This window comes from Prosopis cineraria, unplaced genomic scaffold, assembly GCF_029017545.1.
Source record: "Prosopis cineraria cultivar Desert tree isolate PC_DT_omini unplaced genomic scaffold, ASM2901754v1 PC9, whole genome shotgun sequence".
Lineage (NCBI taxonomy): Eukaryota > Viridiplantae > Streptophyta > Magnoliopsida > Fabales > Fabaceae > Prosopis > Prosopis cineraria.
In genome coordinates, this window is record NW_026555340.1 from 16,868,927 (window position 1) to 16,889,202 (window position 20,276).

At 32.0% G+C, this 20,276-nt stretch overlaps 2 protein-coding genes and 1 pseudogene across 3 annotated transcripts; all 3 read left to right on the forward strand.

The window, feature by feature from the left end:
- The first annotated feature begins 9,281 nt into the window (after nt 1-9,281).
- Nucleotides 9,282-10,748, forward strand: LOC129319605 (WUSCHEL-related homeobox 8-like). The gene is made up of 3 exons (XM_054964703.1): nt 9,282-9,408; nt 9,848-9,863; nt 10,442-10,748. The coding sequence occupies exons 1-3, from the start codon at nt 9,282-9,284 to the stop codon at nt 10,746-10,748; spliced, it is 450 nt and encodes a 149-aa protein (XP_054820678.1).
- A 3,783-nt stretch (nt 10,749-14,531) lies between these two features.
- LOC129320960 (uncharacterized) lies at nt 14,532-16,495 on the forward strand. 2 transcript variants are annotated; one of them, XR_008595867.1, is made up of 3 exons: nt 14,532-14,889; nt 15,572-15,593; nt 15,812-16,495. XR_008595867.1 is itself a non-coding variant. In XM_054966664.1 (2 exons), exon 2 carries the CDS (start codon nt 15,920-15,922, stop codon nt 16,289-16,291), a length of 372 nt encoding a protein of 123 aa, XP_054822639.1. In that variant the 5' UTR covers nt 14,535-14,889; nt 15,812-15,919; the 3' UTR covers nt 16,292-16,495. The 2 variants fall into 2 exon arrangements, 1 of the variants encoding a protein (XP_054822639.1); XM_054966664.1 differs by lacking the exon at nt 15,572-15,593 and having other exon boundaries at nt 14,535-14,889.
- A 1-nt stretch (nt 16,496) lies between these two features.
- LOC129319606 (putative E3 ubiquitin-protein ligase LIN) overlaps nt 16,497-20,276 on the forward strand; it is a 4,943-nt pseudogene continuing 1,163 nt past the window's right edge.

Below are 20,276 nucleotides of genomic sequence, written 5' to 3' on the forward strand. Positions count from 1 at the left end.
ATTACTAAAATAATAAATTAGAATCTCAATTCCACTTCGATTAAAAATATACTATGAATTTTAGCATACTAAAACAGTTACGGCAATGAAAAGTAATATAATATAATTATTAATTTATTAATGTTCGCAATTTTAAATGAATATGAATTGTATATAAAAAGAAGGAATGACGGTGGGATGGAAGCAAGAGGTGCATGGAAGGCGCGCAGATGCCTGCCGTTGGAAAAGTTACACCAAACAATCCAAATTCACATGAACATATAATTTTTTAAAGAAAAATGATAATAAAATTTTTTTTAATTATATAAAGGGTAAAAGGGTAAAAATACTCATAAAGTAGTCAACTAGGGGCATCCAGTATTTTAAAGTGAGAAAAATGCATAAATACATATAATATTACATAAGTGGGTACAAAAGTGACCAAACCATTAACTTTGACCTAACGCCATTAACTTTAACCGTTAAATACTGATTATGCATGTCATGTATTAATCTTTGCTGAAGTAGACTAACAAGGGGGCAAAAATACCCACAAAATCATTGGTCAGGAGCAAAAATATCTATAATGTTACTAAAATTAGTGCAAAAGTGACCAATCCATCAAATCCCTTAAATGTTGACTGTGTAACTAACACCTAGGCAAAAGTTAAGAGTTTGATAGTAAGACTACCCATAATGATTTCAAAAATTGTTACAAGGTGCCTTTCAAAGGTAAAATTGTTGTATTAAATCCTCTTAGATCCATCCCAACCTATGAAGATCAATTGAAAATTGTTCAAGATTATAAGTTAAGGATAAATCTCCTTGATTGTGGTGTAAGTGAGAGAGAAAAGAAAGAGAGTATTGCTTTACCTGAGAGCAAATCAAAAGAGAGAAAAAGTGGTGAGAAGGTGAGAAAAGAAAAAAATAGAGTAGTGGGAGTGAAATAAAATAGTGAAAAGAAAATATTATTATGTGGGAAAAGTGAAATTCAAGAGGTTTTGATGAGTGAGAAAGTTCCTATTGTAATTTTCAAAAATATTTATTTTTCTACTGACACTCTTAACCCTCCTTCTAGTGTTGTCTTTTTGCTATAGGTAATTGGAGAATCGTGCTCCAAGGAGTCATCAGTTAAATTCTTACCCTCAAGAATCATTGAGCATTTATCTTCCTCATATGATGTTGAGAAATATTTTAGTGGCATAGACTTTGTTATTCTTGAAGATTTGCTAACTCTTAAAGGCTTTGATTTCCAGACATTGACTTTTGATTGTTACATGAATTTTATTATTTCTAGAAACTCTTGTTATATTAATGTTGTGATCAAAAAGCATTCTTATCATTTGTATTTTGTTGTTGCTATTTGATTCATTGCATGTACTCATGAGATTAAATTTGTTATTTATATCTAGGTACGCATATGAAAGAGAAGATTTTTGAATCAAGTAATATTGAAAATATTTCTAAATTAGAATACCCTAATTTGACTCAAAGGATTCAAGATCCCTTTCCTAAAAAGATTTTTCCACATATCATGTATTGTGATGATTTTATGTTTGAAGATTCTTATTTCTTTCCTTTTGATCTAGGTGGAAATTTAAGGACGAATCTTTTCAAAGAGGGAGGGAATGATAAAGCATGGGTCCCGCATATCCAACAAGCTCAGAAAGGCCAAGAGGCCCACAATGCAAAAGTAGTCAAATAAGGCCAAGAGGCTAACAATCAACTAATGGCCCAAAAATATGAAAAGATCACATGAATGTTGACATAGATAATTGCATGTATGGAATATGACATAGCACATGACAAGCCACCCCCAAAGCCACCATGGGTCAATTTTCAATTTGTTGAAGGCCCAATACTGTTATATGTAAAATCTTAATTTCTTAATCCTACAATTAGCTACTAATTAAGGGTAAATTAATAATTAGTAGATGATTAGAAGTTAGATGGCTATTTGATAATTTGAGTCTATGGGGTGTTGAATGAGCAGATATGGGTGGAAGAATCATGTTTCGGGATGAAGCACACCTATGGTGAGGATTCTCTTTATTATTCCATGCACCGCGACTGATATTGCTCGAGCCGCAGTGCCAGTCACAACGCATTGCACAAAAAATGAATTAATAGGTCGTAAATCAGTTTGGATTTCAGAAGAAGGAACAAAGAAAGCATGAGAGGGAGAGTAGAAAAAGGCTTTAGTTGCTAAGGCAAGAATTCTCAAGCCACTGGAAGAGATTTTCAACTAGTAACTTATCATGTAAGTTTCGTACAACCCTTACCTCTAATTCTACTATAATTTTTCTTGGTATGAGTTATAAAGAAATTGAATTGACAAAATTTCAAGGGTTAGTTTCTTACCCTATAGTGATGAAAAGGTTCTTAGGAGTTAAATTTAAGCTTTATGACTAGTTTAGAATTGAACACTAAAGCTTTGAACCTTTAAGCTTAATTCAACCTTAAATCAAAGGTAAAATGGGGTGGAAATGGTGTAAGGGTGAAATGGGATCATTTAAAGTGATGTAAAATGGTGATTGAGTAGCAATTAACTTAGATGGACTAAGTGGAAAGTAATTGACAATTAAATGTAGCTATAAGTAGCCATTAATTATTTTTTGTCAATTGGATCAATTGGCTAATAGTGCCAATTATATGTAGATTGGCATAATTCAAGTGTAGAGTAAGAAAAGAACTTGATAGAACCGAGTTAAGCGATTGAGAAAGTACCATAGGTAACCTTTTCTTGTGACAAAAGGGTTGAGGTAACCAGATAACTTTCTCTATTTGGCTATTTATTATAACTATATGTAAATTTGTTATCTAGTGCATGAAAATGTTTTAAATTGAGCATTTTTGTGTTATTGCATGGTTATTGCATGAAAATAAACTTTGACCGAATAAACAAGTGAAATCGTGTGATAGTATTATATATGCATATATATGTATGTGTGTGTGTATGGTGGTAATTAGGAACTTATAATTGGTTCAAAAGCATGATCATAAGGGTAGAAGTTTACCCGTGTGGAGTGTAGTGAAAGACCATATGGCATCATTCTTTTTAGTTTCCGACGAGGTATAGTGTTAGAAAATTGTATCTCCTTAGTACCTATTGAGGTGCGGTGTTAAAGATTATTTTTTTAGTACCTATTGAGGTACGGTGTTAAAAATTTGGACTCCTTAGTATCGATATGATGTGGTGTTAGAATTAATGACACCCTATTGTGCGTATTAGGGGAAACCATGATCTAAAAGAAAGTGAGATAAAACACCTTTGGTTAGATAATTCTATCACTGAAGGTGAGCTCAAAGCAAATGAGAGTGTATTATTTTAAGGCAAGGCTATGGTTTCAAATTGAGGTACTTTGGATGTTCGATATATAGTAATCGTGCTATATGTTAAAAAATAGTGAATAGTGGTGAATATAGTTTTAAAAAATTGGTGAAATGATATATATATATATATATATCTACATATATTGATGAGATTTGAAGTGCAACACCTGTTATATGTTATATTCATTTGTATATTATATTATACTTATTTATGGTTACATGTGATAGTCAATAATAGAGAGTTATTTTATTACTGAGATTACTATTTCAACTTATGATTATATTTTTACAGATTAAAGGTTAATTTTATCCTTCAACTATACACGAAAGATCAACATGGACCTTAAATTTAGCTTGGGATCATTTCTATCCTTCAACATAAAAATTCCTTTCTCCAGCACCCTAGCGTTAACTTGGCTAACGTCCGTTTAATGTGGGTCTCACCATTGTATTTTTTATTATAAACAATTGTTTGTGCCCCCATATTAATTATTTTATATTCCCCACTCACTCCCCTCCCCCTATCAATGCAAATCCCATATGCTCTTCTTCATCTTCTTCTCCGCTCTCTCCCTGTAACTCACGATGGCTTCTCTCCCGTCGATGCCGATGCCGATGCCGATGCCACCCAAGACATCCCTTCTCTTTGTAAGTCCACCAGCACTATTTGCTTCGACCCATTCCTCAAGTACCGTCACCTTCCCACTCTCTGCCTTCATCATCAGACCCATCAAATCCTTCACCACTCCTTCTTCTTCCTTTACCACTTGCTTGAATGACAAAGACACGAGTTGCATGCATTATATATATAATATCTCTGTGTGTGAGAGAGGACGTCGGAGAAAATTGACCAAGATGGAGGAGAGAGAGAACGTGGGCAGAGAAAGAGAGAACATGGAAAAGTTAAGAAGCTTCGGCTCTCTAGTGAGTGCAGTGAACTCCAGGTCCACTCTCTAAAAATGCCATCATAATCCAGCTTCAAGGATAGCAAATCGAACGACACCTTCGTCTCCTCTTCCCTCTCTCTCCTCCCCACTTTCTCTCTCCGTCTCCCGTATAAACATGATGATGCTGCTGCTTCCACTTCAGTTGCTTCCTCATGTCATAAGCATTCTCCTCATCAGCATAGTACTTAGCATCCACGTTCAATAGACTCGAGTCAAGCATCTCTGATTCTTCCTAAATCAACCCAGGCTTCCAAGCACATATAATCTATTTGTACCAGCTTTCTTCTTCCAACCCACGTGAAGGGCCTTGCTTGCTTGACATTCAAACCCTGCATGCATGCCCTATCGTTCTCCCCTGTTTCTCTTCTTAAAAACAGAGACAAGCTGTTGGAGATCCTTGTTGGAGGATAGAGAAGAGACAGAGGCAGAGACAGGACTGAGAAGGACATGGTATGGAGCTTGCTTGGGATTATGGTTGTCATGCCGACATGTTGTTGTTGAAATAAATTCAATAGAAGCTTAATAACTGATAAAAGTTGCATAAATTCAAACCTGTGTGACTGCGAGCTTTGTGGTTGCAATAGTTATGAACATGTTGAAGATGAGAGTGATGAACATGAAGGTGGAGGAAGGTAGGAAGCCACCATACTTCGATGTGATAAACACTTCACTATGGTGCTATTTGTGAAACTCAAAGAAGTTCGAGGCTACTGAAGGATTTTTGGTAACGGGGTTGCGGAAGAGAGAGAAGGAGAGAAAGAGAAATAAAGTAGAGGAGAGAGAGAAGTATTTTTTACATTAAAAAAAATTGGTGAGACTTACTATAAAATATTTTATAATAAAAAATATTAAAAAATTTAAGTGCGGCATCCACTAATGAAAAAAATGAAAATGGCAGGTAACGGAGCAAAGAATTTTAAGGTTAAAGAATATAAATAACCTATAGTTAACTTTAGGGTTATTTGTAATCTTTCTATACTTCTAGGGCATTTTTGACCCTTCACCCTATTTTTACAGGTTAAAGTAATAGTCAAGGCAAGAGGAAAGAGTCAGGACCAGCATAATGGTGCCGTGGCTATGAAATCGTTGAGTTTGTATAATGAAATAAGACTTAATGTGAATATTGTATATATAAGTTGTTATAGGAATTGCATGCATGTTTAAGTTATAATTTTTGGGAGATTTGTAGTATAAATTTTAGCCCATATGTGGAAATGTGTGGTGAAATGATTAACAAGGGCTAAGATTTAATTATAAATATGTTGTGAATGTGTAAAGTTATAATTTATGGTGAATTCATAGTGAAAATGGCCAAATGAGTTAGTTTACAAATGTAAAAATGGGTTGTTAAACAGTTAAAAAGTGATATATGTGTGTTTATGATATAAAATATGGTCAATCAAATGTATTAGGTTCTTTTGAATTTAGATTAAGGCTTAAAACGGTCTAATAAGACAATATGAGTGACTTGTGTGCTTGGGTGTGCTAAATTTTTTAAAAAATAACTTTTTGCATCTGAGTGTTTAAATTTTGATTAGACTGTTAGATCATATCCAAACCTATCTCATTAGTAAGCTTATGAGCTAGGCTTTATGTAGACACTTGAATCACTCTAATTGGACGTCCTATGTGGAAATAACACACGTCAAAAGTTCATCATGTATGCTATTAAATGATAGCTATAGAAGCTAGCATGTGCACCGCAGTGCATGGCACAAAGAAGGTCAAAGCTCATGGCTTTATACCACATGTTGTGGTGCATGTAGTGCACGCTACAGTGTGCAAACCATAATCTGACCTTATTTCTTTGTTTCAAAGGTATGCAATGATTGATATGAATATATATGATGTATTTCCGCTTTATTATGTTAAATTGGAACCCAATGCATTGCCTAATAGACTATGGGAGTTTCAGAACGTGAATGAACCTTATCAAGCCCAAATGGTTGCTCAAATAGCCCATGCACCTATATGGACGTGAATAGTGAGATAAACATTCATTTAAAAGGTGAACTCCATGAAAAAGATGTGTCACAAGCCTAAATCTATGAAGAGTTAAGCTTAAGAGATGCAAATCCTAACTTAATGTAAGGAAGACTACAAGTGGAGCCTCTTACAAGTAAGGAGACTTGAAACCCTAGTGAAGAGGTCAAGGGTGACGTGATTCTGAGTCCCTTATAATCCTTTGCTTGTCTCCTTAATTATTTTCTATTTAGTGATCCTTTGACTTAACTCCTTTTCTTAATTAGTAAGACTAGTCATGGTTTTTTATTTTGAGTCTAGTCAAATATTAAGATTAATTATATTATTTTTTAAGTTTTGCAATCTCATAAGTTTAGGATTACATCTCCTAAATTATATAGTTGAATATTTTCTCTTTTACTTTATATTATTTTTGTTCCCTTTTTAGTATTAGAAAATTAGAGTTTTAATTTTAGAAAATCGGCTTTTTTTATGAGTCTATACATATTAGGCGTGCTTTCTCTTGTAAAAAGGGAAGCGAAGTTGAATAAAATTATTTATTTTAAAGTTTATAATTCTTGTGAGCCTTAATACTTTGTAGTAGCATCTCATATGAAAAACGGATATGATCAAGAGCATGATCAACTCTTGTAATGTCTTCAAAGGCCTCCTTGATCATCATCCTATTGTTTATTTCATTTCTTTTTTTGTTCTCATCATAAATTTCATCCCTTTCTTTTTGTTATTATGTTTTTGTTGTGTTTCAGGGCTCTATATATAAACTAGCATAATTTCGCTTCCACATCCTCTATCTCTCTCTCTCTCTCTCTCACACACACATAGAGAGAGAGAGAGAGAGAGGTTTATGAATGCATAAATAAGCATTTGTTTAAGTTTTGATAAGTAATTTTACAAAATTAACAACAACTCAGCCAAAAATGAACCACTTGAAAAAATTGATAGCACATGTTTAATTTTACTAGTATTAAGCCCCGACTCAAGTCTTGATAAATAACCTTATGTAATTAACAATAACTCATTTGAAATTAACAAGTGATTATAAATGATACCACATGTTTAATTGTATATGTATTGGTTCTGTATAAACAAGCATGACATTTATTTAGGTTTTGACAAGTAATTATACGTAATTAGCAACAACTCATTTAGAATTAACATGTAACTATAACTGATAGCATATGTTTAACTGTATAAGCGTTAGTCCTTTATAAACAAACATCCAATCAAGTTCTGACAGCTAACCACATGTAATTAACAATAACCCATTAAATTACTACACTTTATTAAACTTTTGGGATAATTAGGTATTTTCTCATAAAATCTTATTTCATACAAGTACCAAGAGAGTGCAATGAAATTTCATATTTTTAAGTTTCTTCTTAAAATAAAAACTCTCCAATGGTCCTTAGATGATATTTTCCCAATAATAAATTTGTAAAAACTATAAAAAAATGTAATGTTAAATTTGACCATCCATATGAAATATATACAAATCAGATTGGTGATGAAGAACTTTATTAAAAAATTTATAATTTTTATTTTGATAAATATAGGGTAAAAAAAATCAAATCTGAATCCAGATATCATCGAGGGTGATGAGCATAAAAGATAATCTATATTTAATATTAATATTTTCATATTTTTATAAATTGTTATTTTGATAAATAAAATTTTAAAATACCTAATCTGATGAGGTAAAATGAAAGGTCCTGATCTGATGACTATCGAATGCGACGCATCAAAACACGCTGAAATATTAGAAGCAACGGTTATATTTTTCATACACACATTATGATCACATAGCAATTAAGCAAGTTGAATTTTTGGGAATGAACTTTACGGGGAAACTTCTTGAGAGATTTTATAAACTATTTTCTTTCTAGCCGAGGAGATTTTATTTATTTATTTATTTATTTTTTAGAGGAGATGGAGATTTTATAAACATTTCAAAGTACGGAGAATTGCTTAAAAGTAAGTCAATGGTAGCTTTTTTCTGTTTGTGATGAGTAATATGTGGAAGGTCCAGGTTTACAGGTTTTATTTTTTTATTTTATTTTATATTTATTAAAATAAAAATTATTAAATTTTAATAAATCCGTCTTATAATAAATATAGAAAATGCATATTTAAACTAGATGATCTAATTTACTATTAAAAAATTTTATAAATTAATTATTTAGATATATTTTAGGTAGTATAGATTTAAAATTTTTAATGCGCAACTTTTTCTTTAAATCTTTTTTAAAGTTTCAGTTTGTAAATTATCGTCGAGATCAAATTGGACAATACAAATTAATTATAAGCTAGATTTAATTAAAATTTTATAATTTTTATTTTAATAAATATGAAATAACACATAAAAAAACTGTAAATCTAAACCGTTGAAATTAAAAATATAGACAATCCAGATTGTTGATCAGGCAAGGAGCATCAAAACCAATGCATTTTTTTCTTGCCAACGTGAATAGTAGTCATTATTAGTGACTAATTGATTAATATTTTCCAAATTTATTAATTAAATTTATAATATTAATTAATTCATGACAAATCATAACATTGCTAGCCAGTCCTGTAACCGCAGCCGAAGAGTATATAATAATGTCTTTATGTGACCGACATCGAGCTTTTAATTTGACCAAACCTTTATTATTATTTTATTTTGGAAACAACCAAACTTTTTACTAATTTGTTACCAAAAATTAAGCTGATGATTATACAACAATACAACTTTTTAACACTATTCAATCTTCAATCATCATCAAAAAGATTACATGGTATCTGTAATATATATATATATACACACACGTATATGTTACCAAAACTTAATCCCCAATCTATCAAAAATCAAAATAGGAAACTCTTATATTCTTGATTAGGGTTCTCTAGTCTTATATTCTTATCCCTGTTGTGCTATACACACACACACACGTACTCACACATACTCCTGAGGGATGTGTAACAGTGTGAAGAAGAAGATCATCTGAGAAAGAAAATCTGCAGTGAAAGATATAATTAAGGAAGATTATGGAAAGGAAGGTGATGACCGATGAGCAAATTGAGATTCTAAGAGTGCAAATAGCAATATATGCCTCCATTTGTGAGAAGCTTAGTGATATGTACAAGAGGCTCATGTTTCAGCAGCAACAAGATCTTCCACTTCCATTAGGTCTCTTTCTAATTCCCTACTAATTCTTCTTCTTGTTCCTCTAATTTCCATTCTCTTTATAATTAGATTTTACTTTCCCGTGCGTTGCGTCTTCATTGAGGTTGAAAAACAATTGCATTGTTTATCTCATATGATTAAAGATAAACTTGCAATGACAGTTAAAGAAAGAAAAAGCTCGTCTTAAATTGATTTTGTAATGGATTGTTCTGTCATGAGTGAGAGTGTTGCAGGAATTTTTGTGATGGATATCTATCTATCTATCTATATATATGTGTGTGTGTGTGTGTGTGCAAAATTTTTATTGCAGAATCCATAATTATTTTTGAAAGACACTTTTTTATGCGACAAATTTTCGTCCCAAATTTTCTATTTTGCTAGAGATTTTATTAAACAACGTCCTCCACTAGGGTTATCAGTATATCTCGGTGCTGATGATGAGATGAACTTTTTTGTGTGTATTGTATACCATTTAAGCAGATTAAGCTGTAATATTAATGACTTGTAAATAGCATTATTATTTATCAATTTTAGTTTTATATTTAAATATCATTTTACATATGAAGCAAATTAATTAAAGTTTAGTTTACCAACGTAATGGAAGGAACAAGAAAAAATTAATTTTCCGGGGAAAAAAAAAAAAACTTGTTGATATGATGTGATGCATGTTCGCGGGAAAGGAGGAAAAAGAGGGGTGTTTTGACGTAGCTCTGTAAACTTCATTTTTATATTTCCATGTTAATTCAGTTTCAAATTAAAATTTAGAAACTTTTAGGATGTTGATCCATATATATGTATATATTATTTTTCTCTTGCCATTATTTTCAAAATTTAAGATCTTACAAGTCATTTTCCCAAGAAACAAACAAACTTGCTAACAATGGCATGCTCATCTACATATATAACATCGATAAAATTTTCAATTTATAAGTTATAAACAGTGTGACTTATCCAACGATGTAATTTATTTAGTGACTGTTTGAGTATGTTTAATTTCTTTACCAGAAGTGAAGTTGGAAGACATTATTCAACAAAGAGAGCCATTGATGTTGTATGGTGGCCAGAGATGGAGCAGCCGAAGGCGATGGGCTCCGACGAGAAAACAGCTCGAGATTCTGGAGAAGATATTCGAGGAAGGCGACGGAGCTCATCCGAGCAAGGCGAAGATCAAGGACATCACTGCCGTGCTAAGCCACCATGGCCAAATTTCTGAGGCCAATGTGTACACATGGTTCCAGAACAGACGCGCTCGGTTGAAGAGGAAGTTGCAGAACCACAACATAGAACGATCACTGTTTGATAATGACCATAATAATAATAATAAATCACAAGCGATGATTTGATGATGAAGATGACTCGAGTTCATCATCATGAGTCAAATGTCCACGAGTGATAATAACAATAGACCAGTGCAAGGTGAGTCCATGTCTAGGGATATATATATATATAAGCATGCGTGAGTTAGTGAGTGTGTGTATTTCATGTTCTTGTTAAATGACAGTCCAGAATCATATATGTGTGTGGGTGGACAAACTTGATATTTGCTATATATTGACGCTTATACTCTATAGTTTTGATGCTTCCACCTTTTTTTTTTCTTTTTCTCCTCTTAATTTTTGTCAGAAATGTGGTTCCGTTGGATGAAGCTAGAGAAGTGAGCCATACTATTTTTCATAACTCATAAATAATACAAGCTGCAAAAAAAAAAAAGCTAAAGTGAACATTTAGTCATTTAATTTTAGACGTTTCATTTTAGTCCTTTAATTTTATAAAATATTTTTTTAGTTCTTTAACTCTACCACTTTTAGTTTTACCTTAATAATTTTTACATTAAACTTTTAAATATTAACAAAAAATTTATATTAACATATTAAGTTTAATTTTTTTTAAATACTAATAATTGACATAAAAAATAATCATTTGAAATTAAAAATGTTAGGATTAATGGGTTAATAAATATTTTATAAAATTAAAGAATTAAATTAAAACTTTATATAAAATTAAAAGATTAAAATTATACTTTAGGAATATATATGTATATAATCTATAAATTTGTGCATTTGTTTGGGGGAATGCTTTATAGAAAAAGGACAATGACACCTAAGGCCTCCAAATCAAATAAATTTGCACTTAAGGCCCAACACATTTTGAATTTGTTCTGCAGGCCCAAAGGCCTAAAAATAATATATTCTCAAGTGAAAAGACTCTTTTGTTCCTTATTTGAAATGTACATTTCAACTGCATGTACAATATAATGCTCATACATTAATGACAAAATGTATGTTTATTATATAGATTGTGTAGTCTAGTTGAACAATATGTACAAGTTCTTGAGGTATATGAAGAATATAATGTTTACACATGACATGACAAAATTCATACATTAACAATATAATGGTTGTTCATTGTATATAATTTGTGTGGTTTAGTTGAATATGTACAAGTTCCTCATGTGAATGAATAATAGAATGTTCATATATAATACAACAAAATTCATACATTAATAACACAATGTCTATTCATTATGCATAATTGATGTAGATTAGTTGAACAATAATATACAAGTTTCTTGAGTGTATAAAAAATAAAATGGCTATGTATAATATAACAATTCTATATATTAATAATACAATATTCGTTCATTTTACATAATCTATGTGGTTTAATTGAATAATAATATATAAGTTTTATAAGTGTATGGATAGCAAAATGTCCATATATAATATGATATGATCTAGGGGTGTTCACGAGACGGGACGGGACCAGGATACCCCCATCCTGTGTCTCGTCCCAAAAAAAAAATTGGGACTGAATTTTGTCCCGTGTCCCGTCCCGTCCCGAAAGTCGTCCCGTCCCATTAAGATTCGGGACGGGACTGGGATAAGATCGGGACGTCCCGCCGTCCCGATAAATGAAATAATATCAAAAAAAGATCTGAATAATAATGTTCATTAAAATTTTAAATTATATAATTTATTAAGTTTAAAATTAAAATAACACAAGTACATAAATAACAATAATTTAAAATCAATTATTGAATTATATTAATCACAACTACATATTATAATAAAAAATACAAGTGATCTTTATGCTATAAGATTAGCAACAACAGGCAAGTCAAACACAACATTAAATAATTATTCTTCTACTTTAGTAAAGATGTACTAAGCTAATTACTCTTTTAAAAATAAGCAAGAAATATGTTATAAATAAAAGTTATTAAATAGATAGATATAAGAATAAATTTATATTAATATAATTAATATATTATAAAAAAGATATCGCCATGTTTACTTCATGCCATTAAAATTATCAATATAAAAACACTTTAATTTTAAATAAGAATTGTAAGTATTAAAATTATAATTGATATAATTAATATAAGTATAAATTATATTAATATAATTAATATATTTAAAATAAAAAATAATATATATAATATTCGGGACAGGACGGGACGTCCCGATGGTAATCCTGTATCCCGTCCCGTAAAGTCCCGTCCCGATTATTTTAGACCGGGACAAGACCCGTCCCGATCATATCGGGACGATACCGGACCAATCGGGACGGATCCAGATTGAACACCCCTAATATGATCCATATATTAACAACATAATATTTTTGTGCATGATATTATTTTTTCAAATGAGGGGCAAATGAGTCCTTTTAAAAAAAAAAAAACATATTTACATTTAAGGCCCTTGGGCTTGAAGAGTAATTTCAAAATATATTGATTGAGCCTTAGATGCTAATTTCTTTGATCTGAGGGCTTTAAGTGCTATTGTTCCTAAAAATAAACGTGAAAAAAACAGCGACATACTTTAAGGCTAACATTGTCTCGAAGATTTTGAAGTAGCTAATAAAATAATGGACATGCAGACTGCCTAGGATATTTTTGTGATCTGACCTAGATTATGACGTAATTTGATATCTTGTTGGAATCTTTACCTAGAGAAAAACATTCTATGCTTCATTTAAACTAGGATTTATTTCATTTCAAGTTTTACAATTTATTATTATTATCTTCATAATTTGTGGCGTTAATAAGATCATTATATTCCAGCTAAAAAAGTATATCATTAAAAAAATTAAAAAAAAATTGTTACCTAGTGGCAAAATGAAAGTTTTCTCTCCTTGCCTGTGGACATCGGTAACATTTAATCAAACCACGTTAATTATTATTAATGGAGGTTAAATTTAGTGTAAGTGACTAGTCTCTTACAATGTAAATTAAGATTCAAATTCTGCTGAACATGCAGCGTCCAACTGTGCGTTAACATAATTCTTTCTCCAATATAGGTATAAAAAACTTAATTAATATTACAAGAAGAAATGCATTTTGGACCCGATTAGGTATTAAAAAAATTAGTTAATATTATAAAATTTTAGTTAACATTTTGTATTCGATTTACCAGGATAAGTTGACTTGTTTTGTAATATTATGTTCATACCTAAGTCTTAGGTTTAAAATAACTTAATGTCTTTTAACAAATAGGACAATCTTTAAAAGTAATTTTTTGTTCAATATATATATATATATATATTCGTAACATAAAATATTGAATTAGTATATTGATTAGTTAATAAAATATTTTATTCATGATAATTTGATTATAGTTGAACTATAATTTTGATAATTAAATTATTAAACTCATGCCTTGACCAACAAATTTAATTTTTAATAGAGAGAATGGTATTTCCTTCGTTTAAAAATGTATGTTGTATGTTCAAAAAAATAATGTAGTTTTAGTCTTTTACGGTGTAATTATTGTCTTTATTTAAAAGTATCCCTATCGATGAATGATTTTATATTTATTGTAGGGTATTTAATAGGGATAAATATGAAAAGATAGAATTGATTTAAAAGTAAGTAAATATTTTATTGAGGTAAGATTTAGTTAAAAAAATTTTTTTTTTAATGGAAGAAGTAAGTAAGAACTTTATAAAAATATTACTGTTAAATTAATAAAAAAATCATGTATGGGTTTATAGCCTATTGGCCTAAAGTTTTTCGATTTTTTTTTTTTTTTTTTGAAAGAGAAACATAAAGAGTGGACTGCATGAACGTCAATTGATAGTTGGCGCTCATTAGCGTTAAAACCTACAACGGCCGGCCAATACCGAATCCACTAGACAAATGATACAAAAGGCAGAGCTTGACAGATTCAAATAATTCCCTCACGTCACTACCCGTCTTCTTTACCTGAACTCTCACCATTCTCTCTTGTAGCCAATTGTTCTTGTTCTCACTATTTTTCTATTTGTTTTTTTTCCCCTAATCCTTTAATTAATGCAGCACGACGCTCTCATGGACTTTCTCCAATCTCCATTCTCCTATGTTCTCTTCCTCAAGCTTCTCTCCAATATTCTCAAATTCTCTTCTCTTGGATCTGAAGACTCTGTTGTCAAATCGATTGGATTTCAGGTGTTTGCTTCGACTTTCATGGGTTGCGGATGAACGGAAATGTCTGAATCTTCATCGTGGTGCGTCTTTCTTTTATCTTCTTTGTTGATATGCCACACGGTTATTGTAAACTTGTGATGGAAGTCTCAGTAATAGTAAATAAGAGCACGAAATGATTAGTTACAGATCCTAATATTTATTTTGTGTTAAGCTTCATGTTTTGCGGAACAGGAATGTTTGTGATGATTATTGCGTCTTTCTTTGTCTATTCATTGTTTTTTAATACAGAGTTATTGTTAACTTGTGATGGAAGTCAGTAAGAATTGTGAATAAGATCAACAAGATTTCTGAAATTGATTCTTGTTACATATCCTAATATTTCTTATTAGTTATTTTCTTCAAGAAGATAAAACATTTTGGGATTATTAATGCGTCTTTCTGTATCCTTTTTATATTCCTTTTCATATTAAGTTATTGTGAACTTGTGATAGAAGACAGCATGAATAATACAAACACTCCTCCTGAAATTGATCCTTCTTACGGATTCTGGCATTTCTTTAATGTTATATCCTAACTTCATCTGCGAACATGATTTTTTTTTTAACTGTTCTTGCTTTTTTTAATCTATTTTATATTGTTTTTTTATCCACAATTGTTGTTAACTTGTGATAGAAGTCAGCATGAAGAATAGGAATATCGTTTTTGAAATTGCTTCTAGTTAAAGATTCTGACGTGTTTTTAATTTTACCTTTTTCTGTGCAGGTGAATTGGAATTTTCTGATCAGTATTGCATCTTTCTTTATCCGTTTTATTCTCTTTTCCCCGTAAACAATTATCGTTAACTAGTCACGGAGCTCACTTCAGCCGGAATATTAAGAACGCTATTTATCACTCCATTTTTGTTTAAAATTCTGATATTGACATTTCTTATCTTCAGCTCTTAGTTGCATATTTTGGCTTGATTGAATTGTTTCTGATTATCATTCTGTTCTTTGTATGCAGGAAGATATACCTTCCGACCAAACTATTTTAAATTATGGATTGCCCTTATTCTCTGTGGGCATTTTTTCCCTTGTGACGATTGCTGTAGATATCTAATTTCCAACGTAAATGGCTTCATCTTTGGAGGAACTTCTGGCAGAAGAAGGATTCAAGGGAAGTAGAAGAATCGCAAGGACCAGATCTTCCCTCCAGTCTAATCCTGTAACCAAGCCCCATTACTCTATCATTGACCAAGAAAAGAGACTTTCTGTATCAGATGACAGAATTAGAGCGGAGAGAACAAAATCTTATGCCTCACAATGTCGGATTGGAGATAATAGAGATACTGCTCAGAGCTGGAGACCAAGGGATAATCTTGCTGAAAGAGATAAATTGGATGAAGGATTGAAGAATGAAAATGTTGAGAAATCTTCCAGCAACACGAAGTTAAGTAAAAACCATGACAGCAAACATCAGCACGCATACCTAGGAAAGAGATAATTGAAGTGGGTGAGCAAAAAGATAATAGAGTTAAAGATATATATTCCAATGAATTGTTGATTGCAAATAGAGGGAAAGAAAAAGATTTCATTGATTTCAGGTATAGGGAGAAGTGGCATGGGACGCTGGTCAAGGATGCAAAGTTGGATAAGAGGCATGGCAGCAGTTCTAGCACACTTATGGTTGGACAGTTGAGTGGAAATACAAGGAAGAATATAAGCAACAAGACAGGTCACGCAGTAGATCAATTAGCGGAAGCTTTGAAAATAGTTATAATAAAAAGCATGGTCTTGCAACGCAGACACCTGCTGATCTAGCTCTTGATGAAGTTGCTGTACAAGCAGTTGTTTCTATTCTCAATGGTTATATAAAACGCTTTCTAAAAGATGAAGATTTTCGGACTACAATCCATCACAATTGTTTTTCTTCCTTGAATTTCATTGAACTGGAAGACGAGAACGGTACTGAGACCAAAGTCATAAGAAGTCTTGAACAAGCTATTGATACAATAGAAGAAGCTGCCAAGGAGTCTGTATCTCAAAAAGAATTGAAAAGGACCTCTTTGCAGCTAAGCATTATTACAGGTCTAAGCTTAAATGATTTGAAGTATGGTATTACATGTGGGATTCCAAATTATAAGTTGTCAGCCTGTGCTCATCTTTACCTCAGTGTTGTATATAAGATACAGAGAAAGGATAAGATATCAGCGAAGCATCTTTTGCAAGTATTTTGTGATTCACCTTCTCAGGCGCGGACAACATTGCTGCCTGAATTGTGGGAGTACTTATTTTCTCCACATCTTTCTCATTTGAAGGCATGGTACAACAGGGAAGTTCATATTCTAGTTGATATGCCAAGCAAAACGAGAAAAATAAAGCATCTTGAAAAGGTGTATAATGAGCATTTGGATTCTGGGACTTATTCATTTGCTGTATACTACAAAGACTGGCTCACCGAAGGCGCAGAAGCTCCGTCAGTTCCTTCTGTCACCATTCCATCAATATCTGCTTTAGAAAGTCGGCTAGGAAGTTCCCTTGGTCATTCTTCTGAATTGGCTTCGTCTGTTGATTCGTTCTCACCACACAGCCAATGGTCAGCAAAAAACTGTATGATTCTGTCTTTGGTAGCTCGAGTAAAGCTGGAGTGGAAGAGGAGGAAGAGCATACAATGGAAGATAACTTAGAGAGCTGCATGAGACACTCACACGGTTCATCTATTGCTGAACAAAAATTAACGTTTGTCTCTGAAGTGGTTAAATATACAGATGAAGATACTGAAGAAGATTTTAATAAGATGACACTTGCTATTGAGCGCCATACTGTATGTTTTGATTCTCTCATTTTATTATTTCTTTTCATCTTATTCCTTAGATTGCATTGGTATTGCTATTTTCTGTTTAACCATATGATAATAATGTGTACCTACAACTGCAAATAAGTAAAGTGAATAGGTTATTTTACTGGTCTACAATAATGATATTGGATTTTGTTTTTTGCAGTTATGTCATGATATTTATGGCATGTTTTCTTTTTTCAATAAATTATTGATTGGAGTCACATATACTTGTTTTCTCTTTTCTTTTGCTCTGCATGACTGCATCTAACATATCCTCACATTTGTTTTTGGTGTAGAAGGGAACCTCAATGATAGATGAACAAAAATGGCAGGGGAAAAGTGTCAGTGATGATATTCCTTACTCTTTCACTCGTGTAGAAAGCAACATGCTAGATGATCTATGGCATGAGAGAACTAGGAAGTCACTCTTAATGAAGTGACAGGATCTGTTTTAGGAATGCAAGATGCCAAAAGGCATTTTGTGTCTACTGTTTCACTGTCCAGTGAGGAATCAGTCTCCAGCTCTGTTGTAAATGTAATGTATTCTTAGCTAATTTCTATAGTTTGATAGTGTCCCCCCCCCCCTCTCCCTTGTGACCTCTTCTGACCTAATTATTTACATGCAGCCAACAGAGACGAGCTCTTCTCCTAAAGGTAAAAAATAATTACATTTCATTAATTTAAGTTCCATGAGAAATCATGTCTTATTCTATCATAATCCAAGGGATGAGTGGTAAATGAAGTGCATAACTACTTTGTTGCAGGATTATATTTTCCAACTGTTCCACAGGAGTTCGTTTGTCCTTTGACTGGAACTTTATTTAGGGAACCAACTACCCTTGAGACTGGTCAAACCTTTGAACGAGCAGCCATTAAAGCCTGGTTTGAAAAGGGAAAGAAAACTTGCCCTGTGTCTGGAAATAGTTTACATTGTGGTGCCCTGCCATTTACTAACCTTGTTTGAAGCGTCTGATTGATAATTGGAAGTCAGAACAATTTAGTCACGTCCTGGATTTTGCTTCTCAAATTGTGGGCAAAGAAAGCCATAAACTGAAACATGATGCGGCCTCTGTTTTTAATTTGGAGAGTCTCTTTAACTTCATTGGATGGAGTAAACAAAACAAATTAATGTCAAGCAACTCATATCTATAGGGCTCCTGTCATTTCTTTTTAGGAGGTTTGAATTAGGAAATGCGGAAGAGAAAACACATGTGTTGGCACTATTGCTACATTGCAGTGAAGCAGATTCTAGTTGCATGCATCAGATCGCAAGAAACATTGATAAAAATGTCTTCTTGACCTTCTTCAAAGCAAGGATGTTGCCCCAAGAACAAGCACAATTTCATTACTTACTGAATTATTCTCTCTTAAAAGGTGAATATTATCATTATTTTCTATATTTCTTGGGTTTTGTCAGCTACCTCAACTTCAAAAGTTTATTATATTATATTACTAGTGGTCTTACATGATTGGAAGCCTCTTTCCTTTAGTTTGCAGAGAGGGTGACACGCAATAAAAGGCTCAATTTTTCTAGTTCTCTCTTTAAGATGAAATAAATTATTTATTGGAGAATATTTGGACTCTCAATGTTTTCCGTGTTTGTTCATTTATCTACGCAAATGGAAAAGCATGCATCCTAATCTGTCTTTGATAGTTTAGAAACAACTCAGTTTTGACTATCAACTCCTTTGTTCACAGCTTCTAACTCTTTAAGGGGTTATCAATAAATATGGTTCTCCATTAAAGCGGCTGTTATACCCCAGTGTTTTTCCGTCTTTAAATTTTAAATGTTTACGGTAATACTTTTTAGCATATTACACAAACAAAAAGTATTATTATTTTCCGAAAGTCAAATATTTCTAACTCATAAAGTAGAATATCTGGTACAGCACCTGTAAAAGTTTAAAGTCTAATCTTATCTATAATCATTACCACTGAAAAATTTATAAAACAAAATTAAAATAGAAACATGTAGATACATAAATTGAGTAGGGGGCATAAGCACATCTGGACTTTGGCATATTGTTTGTGCTCAATTACTTACTTGTACAATATTAATAAACAAGGGGGAAGTATTGTTTAGCTCTACATGTTAAGGAGGTGAAAATCCATTGGAATTGAAATGCATACCATAGAGTCTTGCAGCTATCGGAGGTAAATTGTGCTTTATACTGAAAATTAAATGTAACACTTATGGTCATGAGGGTTGCGTTCTAAATTATTTGATCAATTAGACTTTGGTATCATGTCAATGAACCACTTGACCTAAAGGATGAAATTCTTAGATCAACATAATGGCTTTAAAACTCTAATAGGATAAATGATTCCGTTCTTTTTCGTACCCAAAGGATAATTAGTTATAAATCATTGTGACATCATGTTGAACAAATTGTTGAGGGTAATTCCTTCAGGCACTTTGGTATATATAGCACTATATAATTTGAGTTCCTGAAAAGTTTATAGCTCTTATGATCGCTAATATTGCTCCTTTCATCTATGAATTACTTTTTTTTTCCCTAATATTTTTTGTCGCAGAAATGATGTTATTTCCTTCTTAAATGGCTTTTCTGGTGCGGACATACTGAACACAATGAATGCTCTACTTTTGTATCTTGATTCTTCTCTGCATCAAAAGCCCCTTGTTGCTGTT